The 27,935-nt window shown below is 46.6% G+C and overlaps 1 protein-coding gene across 1 annotated transcript in view; it reads left to right on the top strand.

Annotated features, from left to right (window-relative positions):
* Window positions 1-27,935, top strand: part of UBASH3A (ubiquitin associated and SH3 domain containing A) — a 55,398-nt gene that overhangs the window by 21,804 nt on the left and 5,659 nt on the right. Inside the window, exons 3-5 of the mRNA XM_040334179.1 lie at window positions 1,644-1,830; window positions 10,151-10,343; window positions 15,890-16,059. Coding sequence (XP_040190113.1) covers window positions 1,644-1,830; window positions 10,151-10,343; window positions 15,890-16,059 — 550 coding nt within the window. The remainder of the gene's footprint in view (window positions 1-1,643; window positions 1,831-10,150; window positions 10,344-15,889; window positions 16,060-27,935) is intronic.

Here is a 27,935-nt window from a genome sequence, read left to right as displayed (position 1 = left end):
CTGGTCGTCTAAATGGTCTTCTGATGGTCGCCTGATTGTCTTCTAATGGGTCGTCTGATTGTCTTCTAATGGGTCGTCTGGTCTTCTGAATGGTCTTCTGAATGGTCTTTTGAATGGTCTTTTGAATGGTCTTCTGATTGGTCGTCTGGTCGTCTGATTGGTCGTCTGGTCGGTCTTCTGATTGGTCGTCTGGTCGTCTGTCTGGTCGTCTGTCTGGTCGTCTGTCTGGTCATCTGTCTGGTCGTCTGATTGGTCTTCTGATGGTCGTCTGATTGGTCTTCTGATGGTCGCCTGATTGTCTTCTAATGGGTCGTCTGATTGGTCGTCTGGTCGTCTGGTCATCTGATTGGTCTTCTGGTCGTCTGATTAGTCATCTGGTCGTCTGATTGGTCTTCTGAATGGTCTTCTGATGGTCGTCTGATTGGTCGTCTGATTGGTCGTCTGATTGGTCTTCTGATTGGTCGTCTGATTGGTCGTCTGATTAGTCGTCTGGTCGTCTGATTGGTCGTCTGATTCGTCGTCTGGTCTTCTGATTGGTCGTAGGGTGTCTGATTGGTCATCTGATTGGTCTTCTGATGGTCGTCTGATTGGTCGTCTGGTCTTCTGATTGGTCGTCTGGTCGTCCGATTGGTCTTCTGAATGGTCTTCTGATGGTCGCCTGATTGTCTTCTAATGGGTCGTCTGATTGGTCGTGTGATTGGTCGTCTGATTGGTCTTCTGATGGTCGCCTGATTGTCTTCTAATGGGTCGTCTGATTGGTCGTCTGATTGGTCGTCTGATTGGTCGTCTGGTCGGTCATCTGGTCGGTCGTCTGGTCGGTCGTCTGATTGGTCTTCTGATTTCTGATTGGTCTTCTGATTGGTCTTCTGATTGGTCGTCTGATTGGTCTTCTGAATGGTCTTCTGATGGTCGCCTGATTGTCTTCTAATGGGTCGTCTGATTGGTCATCTGGTCGTCTGATTGGTCGTCTGATTGGTCTTCTGATGGTCTTCTGATGGTCTTCTAAATGGTCGTCTGATTGGTCATCTGGTCTTCTGATTGGTCTTCTGATTGGTCGTCGAAATGGTCTTCTGATGGTCTTCCGATTGGTCTTCCGATTGGTCTTCTGAATGGTCTTCTGATGGTCGTCTGATTGTCTTCTAATGGGTCGTCTGGTCTTCTGATTGGTCTTCTGATTGGTCTTCTGATTGGTCTTCTGATGGTCTTCTGATTGGTCTTCTGATTGGTCGTCTGGTCTTCTGATGGTCGTCTGGTCTTCTGAATGGTCTTCTGATTGGTCGTCTGATTGGTCTTCTGATTGGTCTTCTGATGGTCTTCTGATTGGTCATCTGATTAGTCTTCTGATTGGTCGTCTGGTCTTCTGATTGGTCGTCTGGTCGTCTGATTGGTCTTCTGATGGTCTTCTGAATGGTCGTCTGATTGGTCGTCTGATTGGTCGTCTGATTGGTCTTCTGATGGTCGTCTGATTGGTCTTCTGATGGTCGTCTGGTCTTCTGAATGGTCTTCTGATTGGTCGTCCGATTGGTCGTCTGATTGGTCGTCTGATGGGCTTCTGTTCTTTCTTCTATGAGTGTAGATTGTATGTTCTCTGAATGCATGGAAGACGGTTGTGTGACCCTTTTATATCTTCTGCCTTCCCACAGGTTGAGAGAACATAAGAGAGATCCGTCTCTGGAGGACCCGATCCCTCAGGAGTATGTTCTGTACCTGATTCCTTCGGGGCCCCTAGGGACCTGCCTTCAGGAGTTCTGGAAGGAGAGTCTCCGAGTGTCCGGGAAGAACAGAGCCCATTCCAGCTTCCCTCATATCACCTTGTGCCATTACTTCACTGTACGTCCCACATTCACTACTTCACTGTACGTCCCACATTCACTACTTCACTGTACGTCCCACATTCACTACTTCACTGTACGTCCCATATTCACTACTTCACTGTACGTCCCACATTCACTACTTCACTGTACGTCCCACATTCCCTACTTCACTGTACGTCCCACATTCACTACATCACTGTACATCTCACATTCACTACTTCACTGTACGTCCCACATTCACTGCTTCACTGTACGTCCCACATTCACTACATCACTGTACGTCCCACATTCACTGCTTCACTGTACGTCCCACATTCACTGCTTCACTGTACGTCCCACATTCACTGCTTCACTGTACGTCCCACATTCACTGCTTCACTGTACGTCCCACATTCACTACTTCACTGTACGTCCCACATTCACTGCTTCACTGTACGTCCCACATTCACTACTTCACTGTACGTCCCACATTCACTACTTCACTGTACATCCCACATTCACTGCTTCACTGTACATCCCACATTCACTACTTCACTGTACATCTCACATGTAATAAAGGCTTGAAACACACGGAAATGGTCACATGACCCAATCAGCCAGTCACTGGGGGTCATATGTGGGGATGATAGAAAAGTACTAATCACATGACTTGTCCACATGTGGTCGGCATTAAAGCGGAGGTTCACCCTAAAACATGTACATACCATTCCATCCAGCATACTGCCTGTAACGGCTACCCACTGGTGTGAGGGTCTCAGCCGTTGGAGACGTCCTTTTCCCTGGCAAGCTGCGATATGCAGGTACCGCCGGTATATCCCATCGAACGCCCTTCCAAGAAACGAGACGTGCTACGTTTGAAGGGTCAAGCAGACAGCAGTGAAAGAGACTCTTTGTCCAGTTAACCCTTTGAGCTCAGAATACACTGTGGTACATCCAATTGTGACAAGCCATGCAGTTCCTTGTAGTCCCCCTGCATGAAGATTATCGATGTCCCGGCAGCAGGCATATGTCCGTTACACTACTCCCCTTTTGTGGAACACTCCGGCAGACCCGGATTGATCCTTTTCGGATCAACTTGGGGATGTCCGGTCTGCTGTTAGGGTAAAAGTTCCGTTTGCCTGGACAGTCCGTCGGCCTCCCCATTGGCTTACCAGGTCGGTAGCTGATGGTGACGGTGAAGAATAGAATTCAATTCTGGAACAGTCACTTGCTTTGCTCTCTCAATGGCTCCCAATACCTGTTGCTGATGCTCTTGGGACAGATATGGCACCACCTGGATGCAAATCCCATTTAATCTTTTGACAATTTCCGCCTGTTTGTGCATTTCAATGTTCAAGCCACGGGACATCTCATAATACATGACATAGTGTCGTTGCATCTCTGATTTCTCACTGGCCAACTTGTCACATTCCCATTTTAGACTGTGATATTGTGCCGGATCTACAGTACATGTCGGGGAAGGTAGTCTTACCCGGTTCTCAGCAGCAAGCGTGTTGATTCCAGCAGCGCGGGTGGTCACGGGACAAGCAGCAGCAGGTGTAGGTAAATAAGCCGAAGTCAGAGGGCCAATGTCGTTGCCCAGCACCACCTCAGCAGGTAGGTTGTCCATGATACCAACTGTGGTCTTTCCTGACCCGGCTCCCCAGTCTAAGTGCACCCGGGTGGTGGGTACGCGAAATACAGCACCCCCTGCGACCCGGACGGCAACTGTGCGAGTGGACACGTTCTCTGGCTTTACCAGATGTTTTTGAATCAGAGTGGTAGTAGTCCCGGAATCTCTTAAGCCTTGTGCTACTTGTCCATTCACCCGTACCTCCTGACGGTGATGCTGACGGTTATCCAGAGAGGCCGCTTGTATTGGGTCTGCCTCATACCAAATTCCCAGACATTCCTCAGGGCCCCCCTCGGTCTCCAGGCAGTGGGCCGCAGAGGGACGTGATGGAGTGACCTCTGTGTTGGGTGTTGTGCGTCTCCAATTGTTATTTGTAGCTCTCAAAGGGCAATAACGAGCAATATGTCCCGTGTCGCTGCAGTGATGGCACGTCACCCTAGGCGAATCCCGGGGGTAGTTGCTAGGCCCCTGAGGACGTGGTGGGACTGGAGCCCGAAACTCTGGGCGTGGGGTGACGGTTGGAGTACGCGGTTCTACCTTCTGAGCCAGCCGCATAGTACCCTGGCTTACTTTCCTTGTCTCCGCGTACTCATCTGCTAGCCGAGCCGCCTCGTTTAAGTTAGCGGGCCGGCGATCTCGTACCCAGTCTTGTATGTCTGCGGCCAGGTCTTGGAAGAAATGTTCCATTAGGAACAGCTGCAATACTTCCTCCCTGGTGTTGGCCTTGCACCCTTGGACCCAAAGGGATGCCACCCTTTGTAACTGGTTGGCCCATTCCATGTGGGAGTCCACAGCCATCTTCTTGGACTCCCGGAAGCGCCGGCGGTAGGCTTCTGGCGTTACGGCGTATCGGGTTAGCAGCGCCTTTTTAACTTGCTGATATTGTAAAATATCCTCTGGAGCGAGAGCCCGAAAGGCTTCATTGGCTTTGCCCGACAATTTCCCCGACAAAATAGTGACCCATTGGTCTGGTGGTACCTGGTGTAGTGAGCACTGCCTCTCAAAGTCCGCCAAATATCCATCGATTTCCTCCCCACTTTCTACAAAAGCTTTAAATGCAGTGAACGGTATTTTCTTTCCTGTAGCAGCAGGTGGGGGGGTAGGAACTGCAGGTGTAATGGGCTGTCTCGCTCTTACCAGTTCCAGTTCTTGTCCCCTCTTAGTTTGTATCTCTTCCCTTGCTTCCCGGAACAGCTGGTTGATTAGTTCCACGGACGTTTCTGGATACAAGGATAATCTCCGCTGTACAATCCCAGTAATTACATCTTCTTCGCTGACCGGTGCAAGGGGCTCCGTTCCTTCCATGGATCCATCCATTTCGTCCAGCTCCAGCAAGTCAGCTATCAGCTCCCTCCGTGGTCTGTTGCTGGCGCTCCTACCACGACTCTCCAATAGATCTTTTAGTGTGGATCTTTTCAGCCTGGCCTACTGCGACTCCATTCAGCACTTGCTCTTTGGATAAAAGGACCATCCCAGTGCTGCCAACCAATGTAACGGCTTCCCACTGGTGAGAGGGTCTCAGCCGTTGGAGACGTCCTTTTCCCTGGCAAGCTGCGATATGCAGGTACCGCCGGTATATCCCATCGAACGCCCTTCCAAGAAACGAGACGGGCTACGTTTGAAGGGTCAAGCAGACAGCAGTGAAAGAGACCTTTGTCCAGTTAACCCTTTGAGCTCAGAATACAATGTGGTACATCCAATTGTGACAAGCCATGCAGTTCCTTGTAGTCCTCCCTGCATGAAGATTATCGATGTCCCGGCAGCAGGCATATGTCCGTTACACTGCCGACACACCCTACATTCCCTCGGGTAGGGAATGTAATGCGCGTCACCAGTTTCCAGAAGAAGCCGGAAACTGGTGATGCGCATTATGCGCCGGGGGGAAGCTTTTGTCAATCACTTAGTCTCTGAATAGAAACGCCCACTCCCGCGGGAGGCACTACCCGGAAGAGGAACGCCCACTCCCGCGGGAGGCACTACCCGGAAGAGGAACGCCCACTCCCGCGGGAGGCACTACCCGGAAGAGGAACGCCCACTCCCGCGGGAGGCACTACCCGGAAGAGGAATGCCCACTCCCGCAGGAGGCACTACCCGGAAGAGGAACGCCCACTCCCGCGGGAGGCACTACCCGGAAGAGGAACGCCCACACCCGCAGGAGCCACTACCCGGAAGCCGGGGGGATAATAGCTATACGAGGGTATGTATACTGTACATGCCAGCAGTATGCTGGATGGAATGGTATATACATGTTTTAGGGTGAACCTCCGCTTTAATTGCAGTAAACATGGAATCCCCTGGTCATCCATTTATAGGCCAATAAGATTCAGTAAGACAGCGGCCATCACCCCTGTCCTCAGGGCCCATTAACAGGCCAGATCTTATGTATTACCTCGGGGGAGGTGCAATCACAGAACAGCAAATGATATCGCCTGTCATGTATTTCAGTTATCTTGCAAACCTGGCCTGTTAGTGGGTCCTGAGGACGGGGGTGATGACCACTGCAGTAAAAGATAGTGATGGCTACAGAATTTGTAGAGGCTTCCTTCTGGGACGACAGCCATGCAGACCAATTTGATGCAGTGTGAGGCGTATGGTCTGAGCACTGACAGGCTGACCCCTCCCCCACCCCATTCACCCTCTGCAGGAATGCTGGCAGCACTCATACGCCTATTTCCCAAAGACAACCTCTGGATATGACGCTGAGCACGTGACCTCAACTTCTTTGGTGGACCATGGCGAGGCGGGGGGAGGGGAACCCGTCCTGTTATACCGCTGGGTGGTCTTGGCCCCCGGGCTGCAGATCAGTCTCGGGGTCTCGGCGATCTTCTTATATCCTCGGCCATCTTTATGTAGAGACACAATTCTTTATATCAGATCCTCAGAGAGTTCTTTGCCATGAGGGGCCATGTTGTCCTTCCAGTGACCAGTATGAGAGAGTGAGAGCGATAACACCACATTTATCACACCTGCTCCCCATTCACACCTGAGACCTTGTAACACTAACGAGTCACATGACACCGGGGGAGGGGAAAAATGGCTAATTGGACCCCAATTTAGAGATCTTCCCTTAGGGGTGTACTCACTTTTGTTGCCAGTGGTTTAGACATTAATGGCTGTGTGTTGAGTTATGTGTTATACAAGCTGTACACTCCTCCCCCCCCCCCCTGTACACCCCCCCCTGTACACCCACTACACAACATTGTAGATACAAAGTGTCATTTCTTCAGTGTTGTCACATGAAAAGATACAAGAAATGTGACTGAGGGGTGTACTTACTTTTGTCAGATATTGTTACAAAGTACATGTGAAGTAACAATGGCACTGCATTTCTGGCAGGATCACCAGGTATTTTCTGTACTTGATGGTTTTAGGTATTCTTTCATTTGTATGACTGTATTCTTTAGTGTTCCCCGGACGAGACGGGCAGATTGATTGGTTCTGATTGTCCCTGTGTATGGCCACCACTGCAGATCAGGAAACCTTCATCTGCATGTCTTCTGTCTATAGAAAAGATTCCATCCCCCGCAGGGCTCATCAACCTTCATAATACCATATAAGTGATGAAGATAAAAATATATGAAATATATATGATATGCAAAAAGTCCCGGATTAGTCCAAGTAAATACAAAACAGTTCCAGGTGAAATTAATGGAGTAATTGGATGGTTGAAAGTGAAAACAAAATCCAAATGCACGTGGGTGGAAAATGTGCAGTTTGATCAAATCCACAACAGCATTAGTGTTGCTCACGAATATTCGCATTGCGAATATTCGACTCGAATATAGCATATTCGAGAAATCGCGCTATATTTCGAATTTCGCGGTGAATATTCGCAATTCCGAATATTCGCATTTTTTCAATTTGATTTTTAAAACAGATCACATCCTATCGACGTCTAAAAGCATTGCTGGTATGATTTGAGACCCTGGGCCGAGTAGCTAAGCTGAGGCGATCCTATTATGTTGCCAAATTGAAAAAAAAAATTGCGATTTTTCGCTATTGCGAATGCGAAAATGATTGCGAATTTTCGATAACTGTGTTAGGAGAACTCTGATTGTCTCTGATGCAAAAGGGGGGGGGGGCTTTGTGTATGTTTCTGTTATGAATATTTGTATGTTTGATATTATTATTTTTTGTAAGAAGGAAAAAATTGCGCATACCTTAAAAAAAGCGGAGAATACAGCAGCAACTCAAAAATGTTATACAACATAAATGAATACAAGACAGAAAATGGAGTCGCTCTACAAGAATAAAAAATATGTCTAGTGACAAGACATGTGGGCAAATTATAAAATAAGCAAGCGCAAATAACTTGTGAAATACACAGTGAAACAAATATATAAAGAAATATAGTCCCAATAATAGAAAAATAATCTTTCATAAAAATGTCTTTGATATGTGAAGTGAAAAAAAGTCCAAAGCATGCAGCATGAACGTGTTCAATCTTCAAGGTGTTTGATTGACAAACGGCTGTGAGGCCCCATACACACCATAGAATCTATCCGCAGATAAATCCCATCAAATGGGTTTCTGCGGATAGATTCTATGGTGTGTACACTCCGTCGGATATCTATCCGCAGATAAATCTCCCCTGGAATGGATTTCCAGCAGATAAATATTTGTCGACATGCACAGAATATCTATCTGCTGGAATCCATTCCAACGGATGGATCCGCTCGTCTGTACAGACTTACCGGATCCATCCGTCCAAAGGGATTCCCCGCACGCGTCGTAATGAATAGACGCATGCGTGGAATTCCTTATATGACAGCGTCGCGCCCGTCGCCGCGTCATAATAGCGGCGACGGCGCGACACGTCATCGGCAGAGGATTTCAGCGCGGATTTCAATGCGATGGTGTGTACACGCCATCGCATAGAAATCCTCTGAAATCTTAGAGAGGATTTATCCGCGGATACGGTCCGCTGAACCGTATCTGCGGATAAATTCTATCGTGTGTATGGGGCCTGACAGATGGATAGAGTAAAGAATCACCACCAATGCAAAACACTTTTTATTTTCTATTGTAAAATATCAAGAATATTCTGAGCCAATCAGAGTGCTCCTTCCGCATTTGCCGAATATTCGCAATTATTTTGTATTGTAAAATATCAAGAATATTCTGAGCCAATCAGAGTGCTCCTTCTGCATTTGCCGAATATTCGCAATTATTTTGTATTGTAAAATATCAAGAATATTCTGAGCCAATCAGAGTGCTCCTTCCGCATTTGCCGAATATTCGCAATTATTTTGTATTGTAAAATATCACGAATATTCTGAGCCAATCAGAGTGCTCCTACAGCATTTCTCGAAATTGCGCAATAAATATCGCATTCGCATGTTGCGATATTTCGATAAAATATCACGAATATTCTGAGCCAATCAGAGCGCTCCTCCAGCATTTCTCGAAATTGCGCAATAAATATCGCATTCGCATGTTGCGATATTTCGATAAAATATCACGAATATTCTGAGCCAATCAGAGCGCTCCTCCAGCATTTCTCGAAATTGCGCAATAAATATCGCATTCGCATGTTGCGATATTTCGATAAAATATCACGAATATTCTGAGCCAATCAGAGTGCTCCTACCGCAGTTATCAAAAAATCGCAATTATTTTCGCATTCGCAATAGCGAAAAATCGCAATCATTTACTTTCGATAAAATATCACGAATATTCGAATTTAGCGAATATTCGAATATATATTCGAGATATATCGCGAAATCGAATATGGCATATTCTGCTCAACACTAAGACAGCATGCAGCCCACACCATAAGTGATCTTGTCAGCTTACCTCCCAGCTGTCACTTAAAGCCAAAGATAATTACCAATACTCCAAATTCCTGTTAGATGGCTGTCACTCTGTGTACTCATCGGTGATTGGTCATACATAAGGGAGAAAAAATATGAGGTGTAACCTGGTTCTTCTATCACATATGAGGAAAAGGGGTGTAGCCAAGGTGGGTAAGTATACACTTACACTACTTACACAACGTGTAAGAAAAGGGAGCCTATCTCCACGAGCGCCGAGCTCGTCTCTCTAACTTCTCTCCGTCTCAGCTCCAATCCCTCAGTGTCCTCCAAGCCGATTGCTCGTGGTAAGATGGAAGAAACCGGGGTAGGGAGAAGTGAGAGAGGGGGGGCACATCGCGTGAATGGTACAACAAAAGTATATGGAAACACAAAGGTGCGGTAAAAAACTCACATGGAGCAGTGATGGAACGATCGCAAATCCACGAGCGCCGCGCTCGTCTGCCGTCCGTCTGGTGCTGCTCCTGATTGGTGCTCTGGTGTCCCGACGCGTGTTCGTCACATCACGTGACTTCATCACTTATATGGTTTTTTCACCGAAGCATTTTCACCATGGATTTTTAATACGGTCCAGTTAGGACTGTACTTATAGATTGTCACATAGGTCCCTTCCATTTTCTGTCTGCATAGTTTTTCACTTCCCAAGTTCACACTACTTCACCCCTCCCCCCCTCCCCTTCCTTTTGCTCACTTATAACACTAGTTTAATTCACAGCGCAGACATATACACTTTTTAATCACTATTCACTGTCTGTATTGGACAGATTTTTTCTTTGTTTGCTGCAGTGCCCACACCCATTCCCTGGCCCCCCATCACCTCCCTCCTTTTCCCATTTATCCTACACAGCGCAGGAGTATCACCTAGTCCTAACCTTCATAATACGATTCTCTCTCCTCCTTGTGTCTGGCAGTGTGAAGATCGGAAGATCGAAGGTCTCTACAAGGCCCTGCAGATGGCTGGAGAGAATTCTTCCTTCCCTCAGACCGTCTCTCTTTCCCTTTACTCGTCCGCTTCATTCATTGGATTCTTCATCAATAAAGATCAGGCCGGAGCCATCCGGAGCTTTGTGGAGGCGTTCTGTAGTCTGGCCTCCACGCATGCAGGTGATGTTCTCAGATGATTTCCCACCGTTATAGAATTATATTTTTTGATGATCCGTGAGGTATGGGGGTTGGGTATTCTCTGCTAAGATCATCGCAAGGTCTGTTGTAGATTCTGTCCAGGATGGTGAAGGGGAGGGTACGGGCTAGAGGTTGAGGGTCTGGGCTAGAGGTTAAGGGTCTGGGCTAGAGGTTGAGGGTCTGGGCTAGAGGTTGAGTATACGGGATAGAGGTTGAGGGTACGGGTTTGAGGTTGAGTATACGGGATAGAGGTTGAGGATACGGGATAAAGGTTGAGGGTACGGGATAGAGGTTGAGGGTACGGGATAGAGGTTGAGGGTAAGGGATAGAGGTTGAGGGTACGGGATAGAGGTTGAGGATACGGGATAGAGGTTGAGGATACGGGATAGAGGTTGAGGATACGGGATAGAGGTTGAGGGTACGGGATAGAGGTTGAGGGTACGGGATAGAGGTTGAGGGTACGGGATGGGGGTTGAGGGTACGGGATGGGGGTTGAGGGTACGGGATAGAGGTTGAGGGTACGGGATAGAGGTTGAGGGTACGGGATAGAGGTTGAGGGTACGGGATAGAGGTTGAGGGTACGGGATAGAGGTTGAGGGTACGGGATAGAGGTTGAGGATACGGGATAATGGTTGAGGATACGGGATAATGGTTGAGGATACGGGATAAAGGTTGAGGGTACGGGATAGAGGTTGAGGAAACGGGATAGAGTTTGAGGATACGGGATAGAGGTTGAGGGTACGGGATAGAGGTTGAGGGTATGGGATAGAGGTTGAGGGTACGGGATAGAGGTTGAGGGTACGGGATAGAGGTTGAGGGTACGGGATAGAGGTTGAGGGTACGGGTTTGAGGTTGAGGATACGGGATAGAGGTTGAGGATACGGGATAATGGTTGAGGATACGGGATAGAGGTTGAGGGTACGGGATAGAGGTTGAGGGTACGGGACGGAGGTTGAGGGTACGGGACGGAGGTTGAGGGTACGGGATGGGGGGTTGAGGGTACGGGATGGGGGGTTGAGGGTACGGGATGGAGGTTGAGGGTACGGGATGGGGGTTGAGGGTACGGGATGGGGGTTGAGGGTACGGGATGGAGGTTGAGGGTACGGGATGGAGGTTGAGGGTACGGGATGGAGGTTGAGGGTATGGGATGGAGGTTGAGGGTACTAGATGGAGGTTGAGGATACGGGATAAAGGTTGAGGGTACGGGATAGAGGTTGCGGATACGGGATAATGGTTGAGGATACGGGATAGAGGTTGAGGGTACGGGACGGAGGTTGAGGGTACGGGACGGAGGTTGAGGGTACGGGACGGGGGTTGAGGGTACGGGACGGGGGTTGAGGGTACGGGACGGGGGGTTGAGGGTACTAGATGGAGGTTGAGGATACGGGATGGGGTTTGAGGGTACGGGATGGAGGTTGAGGGTACGGGATGGAGGTTGAGGGTACGGGATGGAGGTTGAGGGTACGGGATGGAGGTTGAGGGTACAGGATGGAGGTTGAGGGTACGGGATGGAGGTTGAGGATAAGAGATGGAGGTTGAGGGTACGGGATGGAGGTTGAGGGTACGGGATGGAGGTTGAGGGTACGGGATGGAGGTTGAGGGTACGGGACGGGGGTTGAGGGTACGGGACGGGGGTTGAGGGTACGGGATGGGGGGTTGAGGGTACGGGATGGGGGGTTGAGGGTACGGGATGGAGGTTGAGGGTACGGGATGGGGGTTGAGGGTACGGGATGGAGGTTGAGGATACAAGATGGGCAATGGCATGTTATCAGACCTCCCAACTGTCCCTGATCTGGACGAACTGTCCCTCTACCGAAACCAATTCTTTCTGTACCTCCTCAGTTTTGCCTCTCTATGGTTCGAAGTATACGCCTTTCTAGAAATGGACTCATGACTGAGTATTGTGTACTCTACGGCCCGGATTCACAAAGCACTTACGCCGACGTATCTCAAGATACGCAGCGTAAGTGTAAATATGCGCCGTCGTATCTGTGCGCCTTGCCCATAAACTGAGATACGCCTGAAAATAGGCTTCATCCGACCAAATAACTTGCCTACGCCGGCGTATCGTGGGCGCATATTTACGCTGGGCGCATATTTACGCTCCCATTGATTTTCTATGCACATATGCAAATGAGGGAGATGCGCGGATTCACAAATGTAGTTGTGCCCGGCGCATAATATACGCGGTTTGCGTAAGTCGTACGTCCGGCGTAAAGTTATTCCCCATCTAGGAGGTGCAACTCATGCAAAGGTATGGACCAGGGAACACAAGCCGTCGGATTTTACGTAGTTTACGTAGTACGTGAATATGGCTGGGCGTAGGTTACGTTCACGTCGTAGGCAGTGATCCATCGTATCTTAGGGATTAGTTCCGACGTGATTCTGCGCATGCGCACTGGGATGCGTCCACGGGACGGCGAATGCGCCGTACGTTATTTTGTATCTTTATGACGCTCAATCCATCATTTGCATGGGGTCACACCTCATTAGCATGGCTCACGCCCACTTCCACCTACGCTGGCTTACGCCGAGGAAACCCAGCGCAGTTTTGGGGGCGAGTGCTGTGTGAATTCGGTGCTTGCCTCTGTGCGCTGCGTCGGCGTAGCGCATATTAGATACGCTACGCCCGCATAAATATGCACCGATGTATGTGAATCCGGGCCAATGTGTATGTCCATATGTGTCTGTACATGTAGTATGTGTGTAGTGTATGTGTGTGTGTACATGTAGTATGTGTGTTGTGTGTAGTGTATATATATGTGTGTGTACATGTAGTATGTGTGTAGTGTATATATATATGTGTGTGTGTACATGTAGTATGTGTGTAGTGTATATATATATGTGTGTACATGTAGTATGTGTGTAGTGTATATATATGTGTGTGTACATGTAGTATGTGTGTAGTGTATATATATGTGTGTGTACATGTAGTATGTGTGTAGTGTATATATATATGTGTGTGTGTACATGTAGTATGTGTGTAGTGTATATATATATGTGTGTACATGTAGTATGTGTGTAGTGTATATATATATGTGTGTGTGTACATGTAGTATGTGTGTAGTGTATATATATATGTGTGTACATGTAGTATGTGTGTAGTGTATATATATATGTGTGTGTACATGTAGTATGTGTGTAGTGTATATATATATGTGTGTACATGTAGTATGTGTGTAGTGTATATATATGTGTGTGTACATGTAGTATGTGTGTAGTGTATATATATATGTGTGTGTGTACATGTAGTATGTGTGTAGTGTATATATATATGTGTGTACATGTAGTATGTGTGTAGTGTATATATATATGTGTGTACATGTAGTATGTGTGTAGTGTATATATATGTGTGTGTACATGTGGTATGTGTGTAGTGTATATATATATGTGTGTGTGTACATGTAGTATGTGTGTAGTGTATATATATGTGTGTGTACATGTAGTATGTGTGTAGTGTATATATATATATGTGTGTACATGTAGTATGTGTGTAGTGTATATATATATGTGTGTACATGTAGTATGTGTGTAGTGTATATATATGTGTGTGTACATGTAGTATGTGTGTAGTGTATATATATGTGTGTGTACATGTGGTATGTGTGTAGTGTATATATATATGTGTGTGTGTACATGTAGTATGTGTGTAGTGTATATATATGTGTGTGTACATGTAGTATGTGTGTAGTGTATATATATATATATGTGTGTACATGTAGTATGTGTGTAGTGTATATATATATGTGTGTACATGTAGTATGTGTGTAGTGTATATATATGTGTGTGTACATGTAGTATGTGTGTAGTGTATATATATGTGTGTGTACATGTGGTATGTGTGTAGTGTATATATATATGTGTGTGTGTACATGTAGTATGTGTGTAGTGTATATATATATATATATGTGTGTACATGTAGTATGTGTGTAGTGTATATATATATGTGTGTACATGTAGTATGTGTGTAGTGTATATATATGTGTGTGTGTGTGTGTACATGTAGTATGTGTGTAGTGTATATATATGTGTGTGTACATGTAGTATGTGTGTAGTGTATATATATATGTGTGTACATGTAGTATGTGTGTAGTGTATATATATGTATGTGTGTGTGTGTACATGTGGTATGTGTGTAGTGTGTATATATATATATATATATGTGTGTGTGTGTACATGTAGTATGTGTGTAGTGTATATATATATGTATGTGTGTGTGTGTACATGTGGTATGTGTGTAGTGTACATGTAGTATGTGTGTAGTGTATATATATATGTGTGTACATGTGGTATGTGTGTAGTGTATATATATGTATGTGTGTGTGTGTGTACATGTAGTATGTGTGTAGTGTATATATATGTGTGTACATGTGGTATGTGTGTAGTGTATATATATGTGTGTGTACATGTAGTATGTGTGTAGTGTATATATATGTATGTGTGTGTGTGTACATGTGGTATGTGTGTAGTGTATATATATATGTGTGTGTACATGTAGTATGTGTGTAGTGTATATATATGTATGTGTGTGTGTGTGTACATGTGGTATGTGTGTAGTGTATATATGTGTGTAGTGTATATATATGTGTGTAGTGTATATATATGTGTGTGTAGTGTATATATATGTGTGTAGTGTATATATATATATGTGTGTGTACATGTAGTATGTGTGTAGTGTATATATATGTGTGTAGTGTATATATATGTGTGTAGTGTATATATATGTGTGTAGTGTATATATATATATGTGTGTGTACATGTAGTATGTGTGTAGTGTACATGTAGTATGTGTGTAGTGTATATATGTGTGTAGTGTATATATATGTGTGTAGTGTATATATATGTGTGTGTGTACATGTAGTATGTGTGTAGTGTATATATATATGTGTGTGTGTGTACATGTAGTATGTGTGTAGTGTATATATATATGTGTGTGTGTGTACATGTAGTATGTGTGTAGTGTGTATATATGTATGTGTGTGTGTGTGTGTGTACATGTGGTATGTGTGTAGTGTATATATATGTGTGTGTACATGTAGTATGTGTGTAGTGTATATATATGTGTGTGTACATGTAGTATGTGTGTAGTGTATATATATATATGTGTGTGTGTGTGTGTACATGTGGTATGTGTGTAGTGTACATGTAGTATGTGTGTAGTGTATATATGTGTGTAGTGTATATATATGTGTGTAGTGTATATATATGTGTGTGTGTACATGTAGTATGTGTGTAGTGTATATATATATGTGTGTGTGTGTACATGTAGTATGTGTGTAGTGTATATATATATGTGTGTGTGTGTACATGTGGTATGTGTGTAGTGTGTATATATGTGTACATGTAGTATGTGTGTAGTGTATATATGTGTACATGTAGTATGTGTGTAGTGTATATATGTGTACATGTAGTATGTGTGTAGTGTGTATATATATATATGTGTGTGTACATGTAGTATGTGTGTAGTGTATATGGTATTGTTCTAGTCAGGTGACCCTCTTCCCTTCCTTTGGATCTTCTCTCCTCAGATTGCTCCATCAGGTTGGTCTCTCGAGAGTTTCACTTGACTTTGGCACACAAATTCTCTCCGCACCTTCAAGGGACCCTGGAATGTCTGGCCAAATCCATCTGTCCTACTCAGAACTGTGTGTGGGAAGCCACACTTTACTCCAGGGATATGAGATTTGTCCATTACCAGGTACCTGGGGCACCAGGGGGGGAGGGGGGACTGTAATACCAGGGGATCTATTCAATATATACAGAGTGCATTGTATGCAAAGTCCACTGCTGGTCTCCAGTTTCTGGTACAAAAGAACAGTCTGCTATGCTGTGACCCCCTTCTTCCTCACATTATGGCGTTCCTGGCACAGATGAGGGTTCTGGGAGGTTGTGTTCCCTCTTCTCCTCACATTATGGAGTTCCCGGCACAGATGAGGGTTCTGGGAGGTTGTGGTTCCTCTTCTCTGCTCCTCCTCACATTATGGAGTTCCCGGCACAGATGAGGGTTCTGGGAGGTTGTGTCCTGCCTTCTCTGCTCCTCCTTGCATTATGGAGTTCCCGGCACAGATGAGGGTTCTGGGAGGTTGTGGTTCCTCTTCTCTGCTCCTCCTCACATTATGGAGTTCCCGGCACAGATGAGGGTTCTGGGAGGTTGTGTCCTGCCTTCTCTGCTCCTCCTCACATTATGGAGTTTCTGGCACAGATGAGGGTTCTGGGAGGTTGTGGTTCCTCTTCTCTGCTCCTCCTCACATTATGGAGTTCCCGGCACAGATGAGGGTTCTGGGAGGTTGTGTCCTGCCTTCTCTGCTCCTCCTTGCATTATGGAGTTCCCGGCACAGATGAGGGTTCTGGGAGGTTGTGTTCCCTCTTCTCTGCTCCTCAGATTATGGAGTTCCCGGCACAGATGAGGGTTCTGGGAGGTTGTGTTCCCTCTTCTCTGCTCCTCAGATTGTGGAGTTCCCGGCACAGATGAGGGTTCTGGGAGGTTGTGTTCCCTCTTCTCTGCTCCTCAGATTATGGAGTTCCCGGCACAGATGAGGGTTCTGGGAGGTTGTGTTCCCTCTTCTCCGCTCCTCAGATTATGGAGTTCCCGGCACAGATGAGGGTTCTGGGAGGTTGTGTTCCCTCTTCTCTGCTCCTCAGATTATGGAGTTCCCGGCACAGATGAGGGTTCTGGGAGGTTGTGTTCCCTCTTCTCTGCTTCTCAAATTATGGAGTTTCCGGCACAGATGAGGGTTCTGGGAGGTTGTGTTCCCTCTTCTCTGCTCCTCCTCACATTATGGAGTTCCCGGCACAGATGAGGGTTCTGGGAGGTTGTGTTCCCCCTTCTCTGCTCCTCCTCACATTATGGAGTTTCTGGCACAGATGAGGATTCTGGGAGGTTGTGTTCCCTCTTCTCTGCTCTTCCTCACATTATGGAGTTCCCGGCACAGATGAGGGTTCTGGGAGGTTGTCTTCCCTCTTCTCTGCTCCTCCTCACATTATGGAGTTCCCGGCACAGATGAGGGTTCTGGGAGGTTGTGTTCCCTCTTCTCTGCATCTCACATTATGGAGTTCCCGGCACAGATGAGGGTTCTGGGAGGTTGTGTTCCCTCTTCTCCTCACATTATGGAGTTCCCGGCACAGATGAGGGTTCTGGGAGGTTGTCTTCCCTCTTCTTTGCTCCTCCTCACATTATGGAGTTCCCGGCACAGATGAGGGTTCTGGGAGGTTGTGTTCCCTCTTCTCTGCTCCTCCTCACATTATGGAGTTCCCGGCACAGATGAGGGTTCTGGGAGGTTGTGTTCCCCCTTCTCTGCTCCTCCTCACATTATGGAGTTCCCGGCAAAGATGAGGATTCTGGGAGGTTGTGTTCCCTCTTCTCTGCTCCTCCTCACATTATGGAGTTCCCGGCACAGATGAGGGTTCTGGGAGGTTGTGTTCCCTCTTCTCTGCTCCTCCTCACATTATGGAGTTCCTGGCACAGATGAGGATTCTGGGAGGTTGTGTTCCCTCTTCTCTGCTCCTCCTCACATTATGAAGTTCCTGGCACAGATGAGGATTCTGGGAGGTTGTGTTCCCCCTTCTCTGCTCCTCCTCATATTATGGAGTTCCCGGCACAGATGAAGATTCTGGAAGGTTGTGTTCCCCCTTCTCTGCTCCTCCTCACATTATGGAGTTCCTGGCACAGATGAGGGTTCTGGGAGGTTGTGTTCCCTCTTCTCTGCTTCTCACATTATGGAGTTCCCGGCACAGATGAGGGTTCTGGGAGGTTGTGTTCCCTCTTCTCTGCTCCTCCTCACATTATGGAGTTCCCGGCACAGATGAGGGTTCTGGGAGGTTGTGTTCCCTCTTCTCTGCTTCTCACATTATGGAGTTCCCCGGCACAGATGAGGATTCTGGGAGGTTGTGTTCCCTCTTCTCTGCTCCTCCTCACATTATGGAGTTTCCGGCACAGATGAGGATTCTGGGAGGTTGTGTTCCCTCTTCTCTGCTCCTCATATTATGGAGTTCCCGGCACAGATGAGGGTTCTGGGAGGTTGTGGTTCCTCTTCTCTGCTCCTCCTCACATTATGGAGTTCCCGGCACAGATGAGGGTTCTGGGAGGTTGTGTCCTGCCTTCTCTGCTCCTCCTTGCATTATGGAGTTCCCGGCACAGATGAGGGTTCTGGGAGGTTGTGTTCCCTCTTCTCTGCTCCTCAGATTATGGAGTTCCCGGCACAGATGAGGGTTCTGGGAGGTTGTGTTCCCTCTTCTCTGCTCCTCAGATTATGGAGTTCCCGGCACAGATGAGGGTTCTGGGAGGTTGTGTTCCCTCTTCTCTGCTTCTCAAATTATGGAGTTTCCGGCACAGATGAGGGTTCTGGGAGGTTGTGTTCCCTCTTCTCTGCTCCTCCTCACATTATGGAGTTCCCGGCACAGATGAGGGTTCTGGGAGGTTGTGTTCCCCCTTCTCTGCTCCTCCTCACATTATGGAGTTTCTGGCACAGATGAGGATTCTGGGAGGTTGTCTTCCCTCTTCTTTGCTCCTCCTCACATTATGGAGTTCCCGGCACAGATGAGGGTTCTGGGAGGTTGTGTTCCCTCTTCTCTGCTCTTCCTCATATTATGGAGTTCCCGGCACAGATGAGGGTTCTGGGAGGTTGTGTTCCCTCTTCTCTGCTCTTCCTCACATTATGGAGTTCCCGGCACAGATGAGGGTTCTGGGAGGTTGTGTTCCCTCTTCTCCGCTCTTCCTCACATTATGGAGTTCCCGGCACAGATGAGGGTTCTGGGAGGTTGTGTTCCCTCTTCTCTGCTCCTCCTCACATTATGGAGTTCCCGGCACAGATGAGGGTTCTGGGAGGTTGTGTTCCCTCTTCTCTGCTTCTCACATTATGGAGTTCCCGGCACAGATGAGGATTCTGGGAGGTTGTGTTCCCTCTTCTCTGCTCCTCCTCACATTATGGAGTTTCCGGCACAGATGAGGATTCTGGGAGGTTGTGTTCCCTCTTCTCTGCTCCTCATATTATGGAGTTCCCGGCACAGATGAGGGTTCTGGGAGGTTGTGGTTCCTCTTCTCTGCTCCTCCTCACATTATGGAGTTCCCGGCACAGATGAGGGTTCTGGGAGGTTGTGTCCTGCCTTCTCTGCTCCTCCTTGCATTATGGAGTTCCCGGCACAGATGAGGGTTCTGGGAGGTTGTGTTCCCTCTTCTCTGCTCCTCAGATTATGGAGTTCCCGGCACAGATGAGGGTTCTGGGAGGTTGTGTTCCCTCTTCTCTGCTCCTCAGATTGTGGAGTTCCCGGCACAGATGAGGGTTCTGGGAGGTTGTGTTCCCTCTTCTCTGCTTCTCAAATTATGGAGTTTCCGGCACAGACAGGGCCGGATTAACAATGGGGCTGATGGAGCTGCAGCTCCAGGCCCCTTTCTCAAGATAGGCCCATTTGCCCAAAAAAAAAAAAAAAAAAAAAAAATTTTTTTTTTTTTTTTTTTTTTAAGAATTTTTTTTTTCTAAGATCGAATTTGGGGGGTTGTAGCTCGATGACCAGAGGTCACAGAAACCCCACATTTGGGGGTAGGCATGGGAAGAGCTACCCCACAACTGGTTAAAATATGGGACGGCTATCATTTATGGTTCCGGAGATACGGGCCTGCTTGCACAGCCTGTCAGAAGCTACATTCAGAGCGGCCAATATAAATACAAGCTGACACACTACAGCAGACTGATAGGATCACAGTGCTTATAATAATTATTTGTATATTACTCATGGTAATTAACCCCTTGCCACCCAGGCCAATTCTGACACTTCTCTACTACATGTAAAAATCATCATTTGTTTTTTGCTAGAAAATTACTCTATGGTGGTCTTTGCACTTTTTATGTTGCAGGGTACAGAGCTGCACGATTCTGGCTAAAATGATAATTGCAATTTTTTTGCTTAGAAGATAGATCACGATTCTCTCACGATTGTTGCGGCGTAACATCATCTTTCACATTAAAACAAAACAAAAAAAAATGGGCTAACTTCACTGTTTTGTTTTTATGGTTTTTATTATTCATTGAAGTGGGAAAATGCAGTGTGACGTAACATATTGCAGCAATAGCCATTGTATTCCCCGGGGTCTCTGCTAAAATATATATAATGTTTGGCAGTTCCAAGTAATTTTCTAGCAAATAATATTGCTTTCTAACTTAAGAAACAAGTGTTGGACTTTAAGTGGTTAAATTTAGTTACAATGTTAGTTAGTTACAATGTTTCATTTTGTTTACAAACTTCGCAGACTGCCCAGATTTGTTCTTTACACACAGAAGTTTATCCCTTTGATCTAAGAAGGAAGTGTCAGTTACAATGTTTCCTGTTAAAAACTTGGCAGACTGCCCAGATATTTTCTTTTGACAGCTGAAAGTCTCTCCACTTGTTATATGAAAGAATCAGCAAACTCTGCATTGAAGATCGTCAGGGGGGTTGAATCGAGATCACGATTTTTTTAACGATTAATTGTGCAGCTCTAGCACGGTATTTGCGCAGCAATTTTTCAAACATGTTTTTTTGGAAAAAAATGTTTCATTCATTAAAAAAACAGTTAGTTAGTTAAGTTAGCACGATTTTTTTTGGTATCCTAAGCGATGCTTTACATTTTTTTAGGTTACATGTTTAGAGTTACAGAGGAGGTCTAGTACTAGAATTATTGTTCTCGCTCTAACGATCGTGGCATATGTAACCTGTGTGTATCTGGCTCTGATACTACCAGTGCCTACCCAGCCACTGACTAGTATCTCTCCCCAGCCTGTTCCCACACACCCCCTCACCTGTCCCCACACACCCTCTCACCTGTCCCCACACACCCCCTCACCTGTCCCCACACACCCCCTCACCTGTCCCCACACACCCTCTCACCTGTCCCCACACACCCTCTCACCTGTCCCCACACACCCTCTCACCTGTCCCCACACACCCTCTCACCTGTCCCCACACACCCTCTCACCTGTCCCCACACACCCTCTCACCTGCTGACTAGTATCTCTCCCCAGCCTGTCCCCACACACCCTCTCACCTGCTGACCTGTGGATGGGGGAATCACTCCTGCAGTGTTATTGTGTTCTGCCAGTGCGTACAATGATCAGTGTTGCTAACTTTAGCTGGCAGCACTGATTGTTTTAAGAAAAAAAAAACAGGCTGGTTGTACTCAAGTTGATTAATAGATTGACTTGTGTAAAACCAGCTAGCCCATACATAGATTGACTATGGCTGGTCTCTGCATAATTGGCGTAATTTCAATCCATGTATGACCCGCTTAACCACTACTCAGTCCCTAAATATCCTTCCACTCCTGTACATAGTGCTCACTGTCATACTCTCCACACTCCTCTCCTGTACATAGTGCCCACTGTCATACTCTTCACACTTCTCTTCTATACATAGTACCCACTGTCATACCCTACACACTCCTCTCCTGTACATAGTGCCCACTGTCATACCCTCCACACTCCTCTCCTATACATAGCGCCCACTGTCATACCCTACACACTCCTCTCCTGTACATAGTGCCCACTGTCATACACTTCTCTCCTGTACTTAGTGCCCACTGTCGCACCCTCCACACTCCTCTCCTGTACATACTGCTCACTGTCATACCCTCCACACTCCTCTCCTATACATAGTGCCCACTGTCATACCCTCCACACTCCTCTCCTATACATAGTGTTCACTGTCATACCCTCCACACTCCTCTCCTATACATAGAGCCCACTATCATACCCTTCACACTCCTCTCCTGTACATAGTGTTCACTGTCATACCCTCCACACTCCTCTCCTATACATAGTGTTCACTGTCATACCCTTCACACTCCTCTCCTGTACATAGTGCCTGCTGTCATACACTTCTCTCCTGTACTTAGTGCCCACTGTCGCACCCTCCACACTCCTCTCCTGTACATACTGCTCACTGTCATACCCTCCACACTCCTCTCCTATACATAGTGCCCACTGTCATACCCTCCACACTCCTCTCCTATACATAGTGTTCACTGTCATACCCTCCACACTCCTCTCCTATACATAGAGCCCACTATCATACCGTCTACACTCCTCTCCTATACATAGAGCCCACTATCATACCGTCTACACTCCTCTCCTGTACATAGTGCCCACTGTCATACACTTCTCTCCTATACATACTGCCCACTGTCATACCCTCCACACTCCTCTCCTGTACATACTGCCCCATCATACCCTCCACACTTCTCCCTGGTACGTACTACCCTCTGTCATACCCCCACACTCTTCCTGTACATACTGCCCATTGTCATACCCTCCACACTCCTCTCCTGTACATAGTGCTTGTTTCCGTACCCTTTGTACTCCTCTCCTGTACAAAGTGCCCACTGTTAGACCCTCCACATTCCTCTCCCTCACCTGCACATACTTCCCACTTATATACCGTCCATACTCCTCCCCTATGTCGCTTACCCACAAAAACAGTTCTTTAACATTATACTGAATACCCTCAATGTTACCAGCTCTAGAATGGACACACTTTTGTTAGTTCAACTAAAGGAAATATCAGTTCTCATATTTGTTCTGCCCCATTATTAGTACTCATTTAATTTTGTGATTACTACTATGATGTATAGAGGAACATCGGGGGTCTCAGCTACTCTAAATATAGCACTTATATAAAAAAGTGGCCCTGAAAATATTTTTTAAATGTTGGCAACTGTGCACTTAGGCACTGCCCAAGGGCCACCGTCCACCGGGTCAGTAGGGGGCCCCATGAGAGGCTCCTGGGATCCTGTGATAATAAAGCGGTAGTAAACTTTCCTGACATTACTACTTTTTAGAGGCCCTGGGGTAGGTTATGCCACAACGTACAAGTATGCACAGCATATTAGCACATTAGTGTACACTTCAATTTTCAGACTGAGCCCTCCAGTGCTGCGATGAATCAGGCGGGGCCCTCCAGTGCTGCGATGAATCAGGCGGGGCCCGGGCACTTCCATCTTCACCCGGTCTTCCTTCTGGGTTCTGTGCCTTTGGTCACTTGCCTTGGCTGGGCTGCGTTCATGTCATTCCCACGCATTTATTTATTATTTATTACACCCCATTCACACCTCCGCGACAAAACGCCCGACGCCGGCCGCTCGTGCCGCTGGAGGGGAGAATTCCCATTGCTGTCTATGAGATGGTTCACATCTCATAGACGCCGTACACCTGCGGCATGAAAAAAAGTCCCCGGACCCTTTTTTTCAGGCGGCATTGGCGTTCGGCCATACAAAGCAATAGGAAGGATTTGTAAAAAAAAAGTTACACTATTCGCAGCGTACTTGTCGCGGAGGTACTTGTCGCGGAGGTGTGAATGCAGCCTAAAAGGCCCCACCAAAATCCTCAGCACCAGGCCCATGATGTTCTTAATCTGGCCCTGGGCACAGATGAGGGTTCTGGGAGGTTGTGTTCCCTCTTCTCTGCTCTTCCTCACATTATGGAGTTCCCGGCACAGATGAGGGTTCTGGGAGGTTGTCTTCCCTCTTCTCTGCTCCTCCTCACATTATGGAGTTCCCGGCACAGATGAGGGTTCTGGGAGGTTGTGTTCCCCCTTCTCTGCTCCTCCTCACATTATGGAGTTTCTGGCACAGATGAGGATTCTGGGAGGTTGTGTTCCCTCTTCTCTGCTCCTCCTCACATTATGGAGTTCCCGGCACAGATGAGGGTTCTGGGAGGTTGTGTTCCCCCTTCTCTGCTCCTCCTGACATTATGGAGTTCCCGGCACAGATGAGGGTTCTGGGAGGTTGTGTTCCCTCTTCTCTGCTCTTCCTCACATTATGGAGTTCCCGGCACAGATGAGGGTTCTGGGAGGTTGTCTTCCCTCTTCTCTGCTCCTCCTCACATTATGGAGTTCCCGGCACAGATGAGGGTTCTGGGAGGTTGTGTTCCCCCTTCTCTGCTCCTCCTCACATTATGGAGTTTCTGGCACAGATGAGGATTCTGGGAGGTTGTGTTCCCTCTTCTCTGCTCCTCCTCACATTATGGAGTTCCCGGCACAGATGAGGGTTCTGGGAGGTTGTGTTCCCTCTTCTCTGCTCCTCCTCACATTATGGAGTTCCCGGCACAGATGAGAGTTCTGGGAGGTTGTGTCCCCCATTGTCTGTCCTGCTTCCAATGACAAACTTTCACTTTGCCACTCCAGCCGGAAAGGGTATAGCGCACCTGGACAGGCCTCTCTCACAAGCCTTACCAAAAACAATATACAATATATGTATATATATCACCGCGCTACCTCAATTAACATATATATGGCAGCCAACACCACAGAATTAGATCGATTCTGCAAACAAACATAAAAAAACAAAAAGTGTAGCGCTAAATATATGTGAAAGATTAAATATATAGGAGACTATAGAAACAAATCTTATAATCATATAATGATAACACCATAAGTGCTCAAATGTCCATAAATAGTAATAAAATGATTGGGGTCTCTGTAAAAGTTCCAAATCCAAATGATCCAACCAGAAGTGACTTGTGGAAAATAAAGGTGAGGAATTGCTAGTAGATCCACCACCAAAATATAAATGGGAGGCTTACCAGAAACAGTGGCCCCAAGTAAGCATATACTTATTAGGTCCTATAAGCTTATAGGGTAACGGTGTCCCGAATCCAAAGCAGCATGAATGGCAGACAACGGGATGAAACTCTGAGGCGTTGACCTACTGCTGTAAACTACCCTAATATATAGATATGCCCCCCATACCTCAATTATGGCTCCAGCTGCAAGCTTCACGATAATCTTTCATTACTTCCGGGTTCTCGGAAGTATGGCGACGCCGGCGTGCGCTCCAAGACTCAAAACAAGGAGAGAGCCGGAACGCAACGCCGAACGTCCGGATGTCAGGTGGTTTGTCCCAGACATGTGCTCAGAGACCATCACCAAGCCTCGTTCTCACTACGGGACCACGTCACATGATCCCCAGTGAAAATACACGCGGACAGCGCGCATATACAACGGGAGTTAACAATCACCTGCAATCTAACTGAGGCAGCAGAAGGGAGGAGGGCGTACAACCGATTCAAAATTAAGACTTGAATTAGAAAAATTGGAATCTAGCATTTAGATAAATAACGAAAAAGACACCAGATTGGTAATCTTTCATAGGATGGACAATAGGACAGGAATCCTTGTCCCCAACCATAACCGGAATAACTACACACAATGACATCAGGCAGGAGGGTGAAAGCCATGCCAACGTATAAATGGGCAATAATGTATGATATGCCACAGTCACATAGATGTTAAGTGGTAAAGTAAATATAATTAAGAAAAAATAAATTTAAAAAAGTTAAAATGATTTAAAAAATATGTATGGAGCCACAATTGGGTATGAAGGTGCATCCACACATAACGTTCAGATTGATTGATGAATGCATTTATGTCCTATTCGACATTGAGGCCGTGCGGAACATAAGTGCGTAATTCATAAATCCAATATGCCTAGGCATTCTTCCCTTGTCCTTTGGGCCAGGTACATAGACGACGTCCTCCTCCAATGGGATGGCCCCCGTGAATCTTTGGAAGAGTACTTTTCGGTTTTGAATACTAACAAACGTGGTATCTCATTTTCCTATTAAGATCACCTTTTTGGACCTTGAAATAGAACTTGTATCCAGACAGTTCAAATTCCCAACACACTTTAACCCCTTCCATGCAGGGCATTTTCACCCTCTTCCTGCCCAGACCAATTTTTAGTTTTCAGCGCTGTTGCACTTTGAATGACAATTGCGTGGTCATGCAACACTGTACCTAAACTCTGGGCCAGATTCTCGTAGTTTTCCCGCGGCCGTAGCGTAAGCCATTTACACTACGCCGCCCCAACTTACAGGAGCAAGTGCTGTTTTCCTCAAGCACTTGCTCCGTAGTTTGCGGCGGCGTAGTGTAAAAGGCCCAGCGTATCCCCGCGTAATTCAAAGGGAGCGGCTTATATTTAAATTAAGCGCGCCCCCGTGCCGATCGAACTGCGCATGCGCCGGGCTAAAAATAGCCCAGTGCGCATGCTCCAGTTCTCTACGGAAAACGTCAATGACGCCGACATGTGCGTCATTCACGTAAAGTCGTATTCGAGAACGACTTACGAAAACGACGCACCCGAAGGGATCAGGCGACGCGGACCCGATGCCATACTTAACATGGCATACGTCGGACTGCCGTAAGGTTACCCCTCATATAGCAGGGGTAACCTTACGCTTACGCAAACGACGTAAGCGACGGTTACGCGACGCGATTTCATTCGGGAATCGGCGTATCAGGCTCATTTGCATAAACAAATGAGACCTGAACGTAAACGCCACCTAGCGGCCGGCGGCGAATTACATTTAAGATCCGACAGTGTAAGTGACTTACACATGTCGGATCTACAGTGTATCTATGCGAAAATTATTCTAGGAATCAGTCGCATAGATACGCGGGCCAAAAAACAGAGATACGGCGGAGTTTCCTGAGATACTCCATCGTAACTCTTCTGAGAATATGGCCCTAAATCTTTATGTTTTTTTCCCCACAAATAGAGCTTTCTTTTGGTGGTATTTGATCATCTCTGCGGTTTTTATTTTTTGCGCCATAAACAAAAGAAGAGCGACAATTTAAAAAAAAACAATATTTTTTACTTTTTTATTTAAAAAATATCACAATGTTTTTTAAAGAAACATTTTTTTTCCCTCAGTTTAGGCCGATACATATTCTTCTACATATTTTTGGTTAAAAAAAATCGCAATAATCTTATATTGATTGGTTTGCGCAAAAGTTATAGCGTCTACAAAATAGGTGATAGATTTATGGCATTTTTATTTTATTAATTTTTTTACTAGTATTGGCGGCGATTTGCGATTTTTTTTTCTGTCACGTGACATTGCGGCGAACACATCGAACACTTTTGACACGTTTTTGGGACCATTCACATTTATACATCGATTAATGCTATAAATATGCATTAATTACTGTGTAAATGTGACTGGCAGGGAAGGGGTTAACCACTAGGGGGCGTTGAAGGGGTTAATATGTTCCCTAAGGTGTGATTCTAACTGTAGGGGGGGAGGGGACTCTCAAGGGGAGGAGACTGATGTGTGTTCCGCTGTACTGGGAACACACATTGGTCTCCTCACCGCTGACAGGACATGGATCTGTGTGTTTACACCCCATCATTACACACACAGATCCACACTCCTGCCGTGATTACCCACAATCGCGGGCACCCGGCGGCAATCGAGGCCGCCGGGCACACACGCCGGGTTACGAGCGTCGCCGCGGGCGCGCGCGCCGGGAACACAGGAACACAGGACGTCATATGACGTCCACCCGGATCCTGCCGCCGTCATTTTACTATGACGCGGTACGGAAGTGGTTAAAGCCACCGATAGGAATAGTTTTATTCCTACTGACAGTTGCCACCAAAAATCCTGGCTTAACTCAGTTCCGCGTAGCCAGTTCCTGCGTTTACGGAGGAACTGTACTAATGATGACATCTATTTCTCACAGGCATCAATGCTTAAACAAAGATTTGTTGAGAAAGGCTATGGTGTCACATCTGTGGACCTTGAGTTACAAAAAGTGGCATTAATTGAA

The sequence above is a fragment of the Rana temporaria genome (assembly GCF_905171775.1).
Source record: "Rana temporaria chromosome 2 unlocalized genomic scaffold, aRanTem1.1 chr2p, whole genome shotgun sequence".
Taxonomy (NCBI): Eukaryota; Metazoa; Chordata; class Amphibia; order Anura; family Ranidae; genus Rana; species Rana temporaria.
Note: the sequence above shows the minus strand (reverse complement) of the source record. Positions and strands in the feature narration are given on the sequence as shown.